Consider the following 15,133-nt stretch of genomic DNA (forward strand, 5'->3'; position numbering starts at 1 on the left):
AGACTTGGAGGCAGCTTATGCCATTGCATGTACAATATACCACGACAATGTGAATCAACAGTTCGATATACAGCCGCAGCGATCAAATTCAGCACGAAAATCGTCCAGCACCACGATATGAAGACAGGTAACATCGATATAATCCAGGGATACAGGTATACGGGAATAATCAGCGATTTCAGCACCAACAGCAGTCGCAGAGACCAGTACTCATGGAAGTCGACAACTCAAGAGAATTCGTTCGGACTACACAGAATGGTAAATATAATAACCCATTTAAGAGAGACAGAGTGCCGTCAAATCAAAACATAAATCCTCAGAAATTACACAGAATAAATCATACAGTCGAAGAAGAAAATAGAGCAGAAAATCTAGACTGTTTTGAAGACAAATTAGAAACAGGAAGCACTTTTTTAGGCGTGTAAAAGGTTTGCCATGTATTGTAACAAAATGCGGTATGACTGGCAAACCAGTAACAGTTTTAGTAGATACAGGGGCTACAAATAATTATATTAGTTTCAATTGTGATATAGGGAAATCCGTCCAAATTAGACCAACACACACAAAAACATTGCATGGAAACTCAGTAATAAAATCAAAAAAAGTCATTACACTATTCGGACACCACTTATCTTTCTATGAAATTGATGAACTAAACGACTACGATATGATTTTAGGTGAACAGGGATTACGTGTATTAAAAGCAGAAGTAAATTTATTTGATTATAGCCTGAAATATAAAAAGAGGATTGAAGAACAAAAAATTAATTACACCTTAGATAATGAGAGTTATAATAAAGAAATTTCTCAAATTATGCAAAGAAATGATTATATAAGTGAGTCTTTACCATTTACAACAACAACTGAAGCTTCAATTAGAACTCAATCGGACGACCCCATTTGGACTAAGCAATACCCTTATCCGATGGCAGACCATGAGTTTGTGAAAAGTGAAATAAATAAATTACTTAAAGAAGGAATTATTCAAACAAGCAAAAGCCCGTATAATTCCTCTATATGGACCGTTCCTAAAAAGGGCACCGGTGACCAAGGCAGACCCAAGAGACGGATGGTTGTTGATTTTCAGAAAGTAAATTCCTACACAATTACAGATAGGTACCCGATACCCGAAGTAAACATGACTATACAAAGTCTAGGGAAAGCAAACATATTTTTTACATTAGACTTAGAATCAGGATTCCACCAAATCCTCATTAAAGATAAAGATAGAGAAAAGACAGCATTTTCAGTAAATGGTGCAAAATATGAATTTGTTAGGATGCCTTTTGGTTTAAAAAACGCACCGGCAATATTGTTATAACTAATGAACATACTTGGAATGGTTTAAAAATAAACGGACCACATTTAATACAATTTAAGACCTCTACAAGTATAGATAATAAAACATATGTGAGCCACCAAGAAGAAATTAAAAACGTTATTCACGCACATAATAACAAACAAGTAGATGTCTTGAAAATACTAGCATCAAATTCAAATTATAAATTTAATAATATTCAACAATTATATAAGTATTATATGTTATACCTATAGAAGAGCATCCATTAAAATTCACATTATATGTTATTTTTTTCATAATTACCTTTACCTTAACAATTTACTTATACATAAAATTAAGTAAATATCACCGAAACCAACGAGAGGAAAAGAGACGCTTAATATTCCAAAGCGCATATGACGCCGAACTACTCCGACTACAGCAGATTTGAAATGAGAACATTTCATTCTAAACACCGGGCAGAGTTAACGAGGTTGACACATACACTACACTACATACATATGTACACTGCAAACATACATTATTATTGTTTGGAAACAAACGATAAACGACAATACGCAATTCTCAATACGTTAATGATTTCTGAATATATGTATGATGACTCAAGCTCAGGAAGCAGCACAGAAGAGCTTGAGCTCCTGGTTCACTCACCCTCTGCCAAGGGTGGGCGACCGAGTGGTACCCGTTACCGCACTAGGCAGTGCACTAGACCAAACATCACAAGCGTCAGGGAGGAAATACAATCTATCCTCCCACAATACCCAACCACGAGCCTACGTGGTATACTATGGTCAGTTATTGCAGGGTTGTGCCTCGCTGCATTTATGTACCTTTTCCGACACAACGGTACACACACCTCCGGAATCCGAAGACGAGGTAGAAGATCCGAGACAATTCGGTCTAACAGAGTAGGAATACAACAAAATCTCGGCTTCGAAGAAACTCAATCTGAGGAGGGGCAGGAGCGTAAAGTTGATTGGGACAAAATCCCTGATTAGCGCAAAAGAGGCATCACGTCTGGGATGGTTGGCAGGAGGACTTTACACCCAGTCTTATGTAAATCACCTGACCAGAGAAATAACTGACATATTCAGCCTCGATCAATCTGAGGACGTGAAAATAGCTATGTTTGTATGGAAACAATATGTATTGTTTGGAAACAATAATAATGATAAACAATACAAACATGGTCTTTGTCCCTTCATACAATAAACACATGTAAGCATATTTTTATCTACACAAAACATTGTATTTAGAAATAGTATAAATAGATGTAAGCATTAAAATACAAATATATGCAGAGACTAAACAATACCATGATAACAGCTAAATATAAAAACATGTAAACATATCTCAAACCAAATTGTATTTAGAAATAGTATAAATAGATCTAAGCATTAAAATATAAAATTAATTCTGAAATAGACGAATTCGATAAAGGAGCTCTTGCTCAGAAAAAATATAGTTTTATTATTTTTTCCACACAGAGTCCTAACTCGAGCATCGCCTTATATTTCATGCAATAATTAGGACGTAAATACCCGAATGATCGAATTCCTGCCTAACAAATGCTCAAACAATTCTATTTTGCATATGCGTGTACATATTTGTATTTTGAACTTCCAGCAAAACAATGCTTATTTGTATAAGTTAACACCACACCTTACAAAACCTCGAATTGGACAATAACACCATGGGTTAGTGGCACCGATAACACATCTGGTGAATTCGTTATAGCCGCTGACGCTGCATCAGCATTCTACGAACATTTACATCAAATTAGTAAATGTATTGATCAGCAACAATAATGAGTCAACAACAGTCAGCATATTGATGGTCGAAATAGGTGTAATGTAGAAGTAAGAAACATAATGTAATTAATCTTAAGTTGAGCTTAAACGAATAAAGACAAATGAGTCGGACAATAGTCCGATTGTCTTTTTTAAAAATTAAAATCGAAATGTAACTTTGTAACATTGACTTATACACATATGCATGTTAAGGGTGGTAACTCTATCCAAAAGGCAGCCTCTATAGTAGGGCTTACCCATATTTAGATGTATAATTAAAATTTATAGTATTAATTATCATGAAATTTATTGATTTTTTTATATTCTTACAGGAAAGGAAATGAAATGCAAATGGCGCCATATCAGGGAAAACTTTTTAAAATATCTAAATAGAGGAAAAAGTGGCGATCCAGCAGCAAAAACAAAAAAATATATATACGCTGATGCTCTTCAATTTCTATTGAATACAGTAGAAAAACGTAGGACATCAGGCAATATCGAAACCACGGATAGCAGCGAAACCCAAGGACCATCAGGAAATACTATTGATGAGGAAGAGAACCATCAGGTGCAACCACCGTCAACCAGTTCTGGTAGCGGATTGCAAACACCATCACGATCTGCATCTCGTCAGCGACAAAATGAGCGATTTACACCATTTCAAAGTGCTCTATTACAAAAATTAGACTTGACAAATACCGACCAAGGCGATGAAGATCCAGATAAAATATATATTCTGTCACTTTTATCTGATTGTAAAAAATTAAATGACGATGAAAAAATGGATTTTAAATTTCTGACGCTGGACTTCTTTAGAAATGCACAACGCAGGCGAAGCTCGCACTATTCTGGAATTAACACATCCATGCAAAATTTTCCACCATCAACTAAATCATCGATGTATGTTTTTTCGCAACCGGGATCCAGATCGACTGATTTTTCTTATCAATTGCCGCCGTCATCATATCCCATTCAAGGGCCATATCCAACGCCATCGCCAAATTCTATGCAACCAGCATCGCCCATGCATCAATCGTCACCATCGCCGTCATTTGGTCAAATGCAAAGACCTCCGCCAATACCATCGCCATCGCCGACTTCAATGCAACCACCATCGCCCATGCATCGATCGTCGCCATCACCGTCACTTCTTCCACTGCAACGTCCAAACCCAATGACAACACCATCACCAACTTCAGTGCAGTCACAGCCAGCAAGAGAAACAACACAACATTCTTTTCATGAAGAATCTTCAGAATCCTCGACTTCCATGGACTTTTATTACCATCATTAATGTAGATTACGTTTTACTTATTTATTATTGATGTTATTTACGAAAATAATATATTAACGTATTATTATTTTGTGATGATATTATAATTTAATATACATATATCGATTTTTTACATACCTGAGTGTAACTGTCGATCTTTCTTCTGCACTTATGGAGTTTCGAAATTGTGTATTTTCTCTTGATATCTGAGGTCTTAAGATTTCCAGCAACTCGTCAAAAGATTTTATTGACATTCGATAATATTTAAAAAATTTATCACTATAGAGGCGAATATTTTTGAAAAACCGTCGAAATTTCTCAGTTGATTCACGATGAGAAAAGAATGGATGGACCCAGTGTTGGCGATTCACCGGCTCTCTCAATAATCCTTCCGCTTCCAATAGCGAAATTGCAATTATTTTTTTTCTCAAAATTTTCCGGGACATCTTGTTGTGCTTACAGAATGCAGCAGACTGACGCAGATTGACGCTGACTGACCGTACAGTGTGACCGGTCGATCCGGTGCGGTGAAAACGCATGCATTTCAACTGCTCCGGTGAAAACGCACAGTGTGACTCCGGCCTAAAGTAGTCGCGGCGGCGCTGAACAGTTTCAACAAAAACTCATAATCAAAAAATTCATTGATAAATTCGAGCTCATAATTCTAAGAGCAAAGTACTTTCATTCATAAAACGAGCCGCTCATAAGCGAATTTTCTCGACCATTCAAAAAAGTCAATATTGGAATATTTCGCGTTGAATTATTTGCCAATATTTGATAAATCTTGAATTTTTGTCAAGTCGAGTGCCACGATAATGTATCACATTCCATAGAAATTAGTCAACAGAAATAACAATGAGCGATAAGCAAATCCTCACACCCCATAGAAATTAGTCATCATAAATAAACTATACCTAAGCGATTAAAATAATGTATAAATAGAGTTATTCTCTAAGGAATCGACAGTCGGGGTATAACCGCTGTGTAGTGCATAAGCCACTGTAACTGTATTGTCTTGATAGGAATAAATAATGTTTTTTTATTTTTATCGAGAGTAGGGGAGGTCGGGGTATTCTTGGACACGGGGTATTGTTGGACAGCTCGGTATCTTTCCTCCCCGTAACGCTAGAGGTATCAACCAATAGCCATGCACTTATATCGTAATCAGCTCACTTTTTATTAGGCAGTCGACCTGTTTAGACACGCAGATTCAGCGCTGTCAAAGAGTAAAAAAATTCGACACTGTGAAATTTTTTTTTGCACTAAGTATTATATTTATTTTGACTGCTGTTTTCAACGTATTAATTCAGGTAAGTATATTTATAATATTCGTGTAACCTTAACCCTCATTTGTACCAATGGGTCCAGCCAGACCTTTTTAAACTTTGTTTCACTATTTTATATGACAGGAGGCTCTTTTATGTTTTACTGCTTCTTGATATCCTTGGTTTGGTATTTTAGTATAGTTTTTTTCATGCAGCTAATTATAAAGTTTTATAGATATATAATAAATTAACTTTTCCAGTGAAAAAGTCACATTGAGTACTAATGGGTCTAGCCAGACCCTTATGCGTATAACGTAGTATCAATATACTTTTGTATGCACCGGCCTACTTTATTTTCGGTTTGTGCATGGCTCGCTTTGCTAATTTGAATTTGAAATAACGTAATACAAAAAATTTTTATTTCTTCATATTGAATGTGTCATTTGAAGTCATAAATTGTTGTTTGCATTCAAGTGGAGAATAGTCGGTGTTTTCAGTGAAAGCGTGTATTTATTGCATAAAAATGAGTAAAATAGATTTTATTTATGATAATGTGCCACGTAGTGATGCAAATTTTTATGAGTTGGCCGCAAATGCGTTGGCCGAAGAGATTGAAAATGAGAGCGAAAATGGCGATAATGATTCTAATTTTGGTGCCTTAGACGATGAAATAGAGTCGCCACTTGAAGCTTCAGATATTGAAGCTGAATATGAAATTGAAGTCGCGGAAGAATATAGTAGTTCAGAAAGCGATGACGATTTCAATACTGATGTAAGTAACAACTTTATTGGCAAAGATGGGACAGTTTGGAGTAAGACAGTGCCTCAAAGTGGTCGCATTCGCTCCCATAATATACTGCGTTCTTCCGGTGGACCAACTATCAAATCGAATTCGCCTGTTGAAGTGTTTGATGCATTTTTTACACCAAATATATCATATATTATTATAAGCGAAACAAACAAGTACGGTACGGCAAAAACAAATGAATGGAACTTGAAACATCCTACTAATCTAAAAGAATGGCAAGATCTTAACGAAGCAGAGTTGAGAGGTTTTCTTGGTATTCTTATTGCAGCAGGAGTCAGCAATAACAATAATCAGGCAGCGTCAGTTTTGTGGAAAACGAACCAGATGCCAATTTTCAGAGCAACGATGTCTTACCGTCGTTTTTTGACAATATCACGTTATATACGCTTCGATGACGGGCGTACTAGATCTTTTCGCTCAGAAACTGATAAAGCAGCACCAATACGAGACATTTGGAACTTTCTAAATGAAAATCTTCAAAAGAATTTTCGACCGTATAGTGAGATAACTGTTGACGAACAACTCTTTCCTTATCGAGGAAGAACAAAATTTACACAATATATACCTTCAAAACCGGCTAAGTACGGCATAAAAGTATGGTGGGCATGTGATGCAAAAACCCATTATCCTTTGATTGGAAATATTTATACCGGAAAAGAACCCAATGAGGAGAGAGCAAAAAACCAAGGAGAAAATGAGCTTATACGTTTGGTTTCAAAATATGCAAATTCTGGGCGCACAATAGTTGCTGATAACTTCTTTTCCAGTTTTAATTTATGTAAGCGTCTAATTGGCTTGGGACTGTCATACGTTGGAACCCTTCGAAGCAATAAAGCATGCATCCCACCCGAAATGAAAAAGCACAAGAATAGGACAATTCTTTCCTCTGAGTTTGGATTCCACAAAGACAATGTAGCCATTTGTTCATACGTTCCTAAGAAGAACAAATCAGTGATATTACTATCAACGGTTCATTATGACAAGGAAGTTGAAGGCGCCAAGCAAAAACCAGCAGCAATAATGCATTACAATAAAAATAAAGTGGGTGTTGATGCCATGGACCAAATGCTAACTCGATACACTACTAAAAGGAAGACAAAGAGATGGACGCTTGCGTTTTTTTACAATATTGTAGATGTGATGGCGTTAGGAAGTTTTGTTATATGCAAAGAAAATAACAATTACACTAAATTAGACGCACGCAGAAATTTTTTATGCGATTTATCGGAAATGTTAGCACGTCCGCAAATCGAGTGCAGACGTAACAACATACATGTTATGAAGCATTCCGCTTGTCGATCTGGAATTGAAGCTATTTTGGGAGAATCTAAGGTATGTATTCAAGAACTTGTACGTAGACATTTGTATATATAACAAGCACATTTTGCAGACGCTGCCCAAAGCCCTCACAGAAACCAAAAGTGATACCTTAGAAAAAAAACGGGATTGCAGTTTATGCCATGCTCAAGACAAACATCGCCGTAAAACCAGATTCTTCTGCCAGGAGTGTGAAGAAGCTGTTTGCCAGCAACATTCGAAATGTTATTACATATGTTTTAATTGCATAAAAAACAAGTAATTTTAATTTCAATATTTATTTTGATTTATAGAAAACTCTATTTAAGTTTTTAAAATGTTGCAATAAAGATAAACTGAAGTTTCCACAAAATTACGATAGATTTACTCCCACCCAGACCCATTGGGTCCCGTCAGACCCATTGGTACTCTATATGACAATTCATATGTCTGTCAAAATAAGGGTTAAATCACCGATGCATGAAGTTTGCATTGTGTTTTTTGTACTATGACATTTTGTAAAAGTAAGCATTCGGGGAATTATTGGACACTTTTCTCGGGGGTATTATTGGACACTTAGTCCTTGATGTTTTACAATATAAATTCGTGTGATTGATATGTATAAGTGGTTTTTCATACATAATTTTATCAGGGCTTTTGTTTTTTGTCAATTTCTATTATTATTTTAGACTTATAAAGTTTTCTGTGGCAGAATGCCGCGTTATTATGCCAAGAAAGAAAAGACGATTGATTTCGACAATATTTTGGAGGCGATTAAGCTGGTGAAATTGCACAAGAACTCCATTCGACAAGCTGCAAAGGCGAAAAACATTCCAAAAAGCACTTTGGCTTGGCACATTTCGAATTTTGACAAGGCAAATATTGACGTTGCTGCTGATAATGTTGATGTGATGAAGAATTTGCTGAAAGAACATTCGACGACCGGCAAAACAGTGAGTTGTGTTAATTTCATTAATTTTTTTTTATTCAATCACAAATAAATTTATTATTATTCATTAATTCATTTATTTTGCTTCATGATGAAAGCTTTGTTTTCCTTCAAATTATGAATTTTTTAAAAATGCTTCAATCGAAATTTTTTTACATTAATTTATAAGTTGATAGCACAAATCTGTGAAATTTGACTTTTTTTTTTGTTACAAAAGATTTAGGGCTGATTTTTACAAGTTTTTACACGTAGAATACGAACCTGATCTTAGAAATGATCCATTACTTCAGAATTTTCTATAATTTCATCTCAGATATCCGAAAAATTTCAATTTTTGTCATTTTCGTAAATTTTTTTATATTCATTTCATGCGCATTTTAACCCGCAAAAAATCCTAAATATTAAAAATGATCCAATGATAATAAAAATTTTATCTCTATGAGGAAACAAAATGTTCATGAAATGAACATAATTTTCAGCTTGTTTATTTTTATTTCAGATTTTCAATGCAGAGCAAGAGAGTGTGCTGATGAAATACCTTCTTGACGCCAGCAACATCAACTAAGGATTGAGTTTGAAGGAACTGCGAAAACTTGCATATGAATATTCTAATAAGATCGGCATTTCGTATCCGAACTCATGGAATGCCAACAAAGAGGCAAGTACGGATTGGCAATTGGCCTTCATGAAACGTCACCGGAATTTGTCATTACGAACAGCGGAACAAGTGAGTCAGAATCGTGCAAAGTCTTTCAACAAAGAGAATGTCGATGCCTTCTTCAACAATCTGTCGTCTGTGCTCAGTGCCACCCAGTTCGAATCGCATCGAATTTGGAACATGGACGAATGTCCATGCCCGACTGTGCCAACGAAAGTAGTCAAAACAATTGCACCGAAAGGAAAAAAGCGTGTAGGAACATCAACATCTGCCGAGAGAGGCACAAATGTGACTCTAGCATTGTCCGTTAGCGCGACGGGGCAATCAATTCCGCCGTTTTATCTCTTCCCACGGAACAACATGAAAGAGGTGTACATGACGCATGCAACACTTGGCGCAGTTGGGTTCGCAAATGGTTCTCGATGGATGACATCTGAAGACTTCATCCGATATATGCAACATTTCATCAAACACACGGGCGCGAATGCGGATTCACCAACTCTTCTGCTTCTCGACAATCACACGTCACATTTGTCGATTGAGGCCATTGAATTGGCATTGAGGCACGGCATTACCATGATCTCATTCCCACCGCATTGCACGCATCGTATGCAGCCGCTCGATGTTTCGGTATTTGGCCCTTTCAAGAACATGTTCACCATAAAACATGATGCTTGGAAGAAGTCCAACGTAGGCGTGATTTTTGATTTACATCATGTACCACTCATCGACGACCAATCCTTAGACGTTGCCTTGACGCCAAAAAACATTAAGGCGGGATTTCGAGCGACAGGAATTTTTCCATTCAACCCGCAAGCCTTCACGGAAATCGACTTTGTTGCTTCGAAGTTGAGTGGCGAAAATGCGTGTGACGATGATGAAGAAGATGTCGATAATCAGCGTCGAATCATTATGTCTGGGGATTCAATATCAACCGCAGCTCATGAAGAAATCACGACATCCGAACCATCGACAAGCACTGCGGTTTCGGTCAAAGACCTCCGCCTTGCATTGACATCGGTAGGTCCGCTGAAACTTGGCACGCCAGTTAAGAAGTCAAACCGTGGTCGCAAGCCAATGAAATCGGCCGTCTTGACATCGCCAGAATGTGTAACCGAAATACGTGAAAAGGCTAAGAAGAAACAGGAGAAATTATCGGAGAAAGGCGACACACCAGCAGCAAAGAATCGAAAAAGCACACCAGCAACAAAGAAACTAAAAGGCCGTGGAAAACCAAAGACTCCTCTGAAGAAAATACCGTCTTCTACTGAAACCGACGATGAGGAAGACATTGATTTCTGCATAATTTGCATGGAAAATATGCCCAAGAAGGAGAACCGCCGAAACACAGCCCATTGCATCGCCTGTGATCGCGGTGTTCACTTGAGTTGCGCCGGAGAGAACCCCAATGCATTTACGTGTGTTCAATGCGGTCCACAATAATATTTCTTGTCAAATTTCAATTTATTTTGTAAATTAAGTCTTATTTTTTCATTTTCATTCTCAAATAAAAATTTTCGAACAATAATTTAAATTTTCTATTAATTTACGAACTGTCCAATAATTCCCCGAGATTTTTGAAAATCGTGAAAATCGATATTTTGCGCTAACTGATATTAACTGTACAATATCATACCATTTGATCAAGTTGTCATACCAAAATGAAGGTTATTTCTCGTACTTTAAAACTAAGTTTTCGCATTTTTAGAAAAAAATTTTTTTTGCGAGTTTTCGTACAAAATGAAAGTGTGTCCAATAATACCCCGACTTCCCCTAATTAATCTTAAGTTGAGCTTAAACGAATAAAGACAAATGAGTCGGACAATAGCCCGATTGTCTTTTTTAAAAATTAAAATCGAAATGTAAAACATTAACTTATACACATATGCATGTGAAGGGTGGTAACTCTATCCAAAAGGCAGCCCCGGCGAACCGGCATGTAAGAGGAAGAAGCGGTCGTGATCAGTCGTGTGCGCTAACGATACTTTATTTTTCATAAACTATTTTTAACTCTTAATTAAAAAACACTGCATTTGTACAATATATTGTTCTGCATAAATAAACGTTATGAAATTCAACCGAAAGAAGGAATATCTTCTTTCTTACATGCATGTAAGTACAACCGCACACACGGGCCACCCACTTTATTCCTGTAAATGTGTATGTCGTCCAAAGCTAAAATTCTATGCTTAGCGACTACAAGAACAAAATGCATTCATAGGCGCAGCCGTAGCGGCGCTGAACAGTTTCAACAAAAACTCATAATCAAAAAATTCATTGATAAATTCGAGCTCATAATTCTAAGAGCAAAGTACTTTCATTCATAAAACGAGCCGCTCATAAGCGAATTTTCTCGACCATTCAAAAAAAGTCAATATTGGAATATTTCGCGTTGAATTATTTGCCAATATTTGGTAAATCTTGAATTTTTGTCAAGTCGAGTGCCACGATAATGTAACACATTCCATAGAAATTAGTCAACAGAAATAACAATGAGCGATAAGCAAATCCTCACACCCCATAGAAATTAGTCATCATAAATAAACTATACCTAAGCGATTAAAATAATGTATAAATAGAGTTATTCTCTAAGGAATCGACAGTCGGGGTATAACCGCTGTGTAGTGCATAAGCCACTGTAACTGTATTGTCTTGATAGGAATAAATAATGTTTTTTTATTTTTATCGAGAGTACAATTTTAATTCGCGCATGAGCATACAGCAAGTTGCAGAAAACAACATAAGAAGCTTATAAAAAAGTTCTGTGTCGGACATTTCAATCCTAGGAGAAAATTTCGAAACAATTATTTTATGTTCTCTGATAGCAAGTAAATAGTTAATTAGTATATGTAGTACTTTACGTATGTAAACGTTGCGACACCTGATACTTGCTGATACGGTCAAATTAGCCGAAATGCACAAATATGCTGACCAAACTGTCTGCGCAACTACCGGTGATGATTCCCACGAAACGCGGTCCCGCGGCAAAGCAGGTGACAAGGCACTTAATATTAAGCATATTTTGAATATTTAAGTCAGTCCTAGTTGTAATGAGCTAGAGTTAAGTTTAAATTAAAATAAAGAAGTCCGGAGCTCGCTCCGGCAACGTTTTTAAAAAACCATTTTCAACCAATGAAAATTTAATTGGCGCCCAACAAACGCGAACGTTAACAAAGTACTAGCGAATCATAAAAGAAGCTTTAAAAAGAGTCGTGTCGTACGAAATATACCTATATACGTGTTAACGGCGGAACTGTCGGTCCCGGAAAAAGAAAAACGCGAGTGTAGAGAACGAGGCCCCCCGAGTAGCTGCAGGACGAACTGCAGAGGAAAAGGACGGCAACGGATGCCAAGCCGCTCTGCCCGCACCACAGGACCCCCGAACTAGAGGAGATGTCTCTGGCCCTAATTATATTAAGGGGCTCAACCAGTATGAAACTTTGAAAAATTCAAAAAAATTTTTTTCATATTTTTCGATTGTCTATACCTTCAAGAAAAACATACTAAAATTTTAGATGCGTAACTAAAACAGTTTCGCAGTATTTCTAAAACGCTTGAGCCGAGTCAGGTAAACAAGTTTCTTCTTGAGTCATTGTTTGGGTAGTGCTGGGCTCGTCTGTATTAAAATAGACTTATGGATCCTTCCAACGGCTTTAGAATAGAAATATTTATTTTTGTATATGTATACCTGTTAGATTTTTCGTACATTTTTGCCGATCCCACTTTTTTTAGGGCAGCTCAACGTATACAGTTTAAACGATTTATTCAGTTCCTTCGTAAACTTGGTACAGAGCACCTCGAAAATTTTTTATTCGAAATTAGTGAAAATGAGTGAGAAATCAAGTGATACTTTCCATAAAGGTAGTCATATAAAACCTACGCATAGATCGAGATCGAAGAAAAGGAAATTCGCTGGAAATCAACATACGTCTGAGCAATCCACTGCAAATACAAGCACGGCTTCTGAAAAACTTTTACGTTCTGGCGATGAAGAAATAATCATTGATCCTGCTCACGGCTATTGTTTTATTCAGTTTTTGTCTGTTTTTACTGCTATTAGTAGTCTAGTAAAGTGTAAAACTTGTGAGAAAAATGTTACTTTTAATCAAACAAATCCGAGAGGTTTAGGCTTCAAGATTGCTGTTATGTGTGAGTGCGACGTAACGTACATAAACTCTGGACCTATGATTCAAAATGCATTTGAAGTAAATAGACGTATAGTAGGTGTGATGCGACTTCTAGGTATCGGAATAAATAGTTTGAATTTATTCTGTGGTTTGATGGATCTACTGAGCAAATTCAATAATGTTACTTACGCTGGTTGTTTCGAAAATTTTTTGAAGGCAGCTAAAACTTTTCCGAAAAATCGTGTTTCAATAAGTGAACTCCGATTACAATTATCAGAGTTTAGAATTCAGAAGCAGAAGACAAACCTCCTTCTTAGAGCCAAACCAGCCAAGAAAGTCATTAAGAGAGACAGCCAGTGTCAGTGTGACCAAGATATTTGTATCTGTCCATCCACATCATCTAGTGTATTGAGCTCTCAAACAGACCTAATTGAATCGGACAGCTCTGAAGACTCAGTTATTAGTTCAAGAGGAGGAACCGAACCTACAACCACTATGGCACAACAACAGCAACCATTTAATGTCAGTGAAGAGATAGCCGCTGCTGTCTCTACACGAGCTTCTACTTTTGATATTAATACACTTGACTCAGAGAACCCGATTACTGATCCTTTCATAGCCCAGATGATTGCGTATTTATCTGAAGAAGACAACATTCTAAGTATCATCAACGCAGTGTCTTATCAAGGCTTCGACCCTATCTACATACGGAAACTTATGACCAAACTCCAACCTGATGCTAACTCTAGGAAGAAACAAATTTCCTTCCTTATTGTACTTATGCTCTCCAGGGGTTCTTCAATAATCTCAAAAACTGGAAAGGTCAAACAGGAGACGCAACGTTATATCTCGGAATTGGTAAAACTGTATAGGATCTCAAAGAACGTAATAGCATCTCAATCAAATCGAGAGACTATAACACTACCAAGGATTTTGAACAGCTTCCCGGAGGTAGGCTTTGCTGTGCTTAAAAAGTTCCCGACCATCAACAGGCCTGTGACAGTGAAACACATGATATCGTTGGGATATGACGACTTCGAAAGCTGTTTCCGAGGTGGATTTGTTTTTTCAATGTTACCTACAAAACAAGAAGTTATGGCAGATAGCATTAAAGAAGCAATCATCAAAGCTATATTAGCGTACCAGGTAGAGGAGACAATGATCTTATCCAAGAACAAGAATGGCAACAACAAAGAGCAAATACTGTCGGACATATTGGTTTACTCTCTTGCCTCATATATGAGCGACGTGGTCTCAGACAAGTTCAGAGACGATAAGGACAACTTCAGTAGCATAAGGAAAGCTAGTTGTGACAAATGGAAAGCAGTCTTCAATGCAACATTCCCCAACAATACAGACATCCAATCAAACTTTATCAGTTAAAAAAGCCGTGAAAGAAGAGCAAAAGCTGACATTAGAAGCTGAGAATTCAGAAACAAATTTGACAGTTTCTGGAGATGGTACGTGGAAAAAACGTGGTCATACTTCACGTTTTGGCGTAATAACTCTTGTAGGGAAGTATTGTAAAAAGATCATAGATACAATTGTAAAATCTACGTTCTGTCAAAGTTGTACATATATACTGGGAGAGAAGGAAAGAAGCAGAACCTGAAGAGTACGAAGAATGGCTTTCCCAGCACGATGATTGCGATATAAATCACTTAGGT

At 36.9% G+C, this 15,133-nt stretch overlaps 1 protein-coding gene across 1 annotated transcript; it reads left to right on the forward strand.

Moving 5' to 3' along the window:
• Positions 1 to 9,366: 9,366 nt before the first annotated feature.
• LOC129238338 (uncharacterized) lies at positions 9,367 to 10,782 on the forward strand. The gene has a single exon (XM_054873368.1). It carries the CDS (start codon positions 9,367 to 9,369, stop codon positions 10,780 to 10,782), a length of 1,416 nt encoding a protein of 471 aa, XP_054729343.1.
• The last annotated feature ends 4,351 nt before the right edge of the window (positions 10,783 to 15,133 follow it).

The sequence above is a fragment of the Anastrepha obliqua genome, chromosome 2 (genome assembly GCF_027943255.1).
Source record: "Anastrepha obliqua isolate idAnaObli1 chromosome 2, idAnaObli1_1.0, whole genome shotgun sequence".
Taxonomy (NCBI): domain Eukaryota; kingdom Metazoa; phylum Arthropoda; class Insecta; order Diptera; family Tephritidae; genus Anastrepha; species Anastrepha obliqua.

What these genes read in the sequence shown, in the direction of transcription:
- LOC129238338 (XM_054873368.1), top strand. Translation starts at nt 9,367, where the DNA reads ATGAAACGTCACCGGAATTTGTCATTACGAACAGCGGAACAAGTGAGT.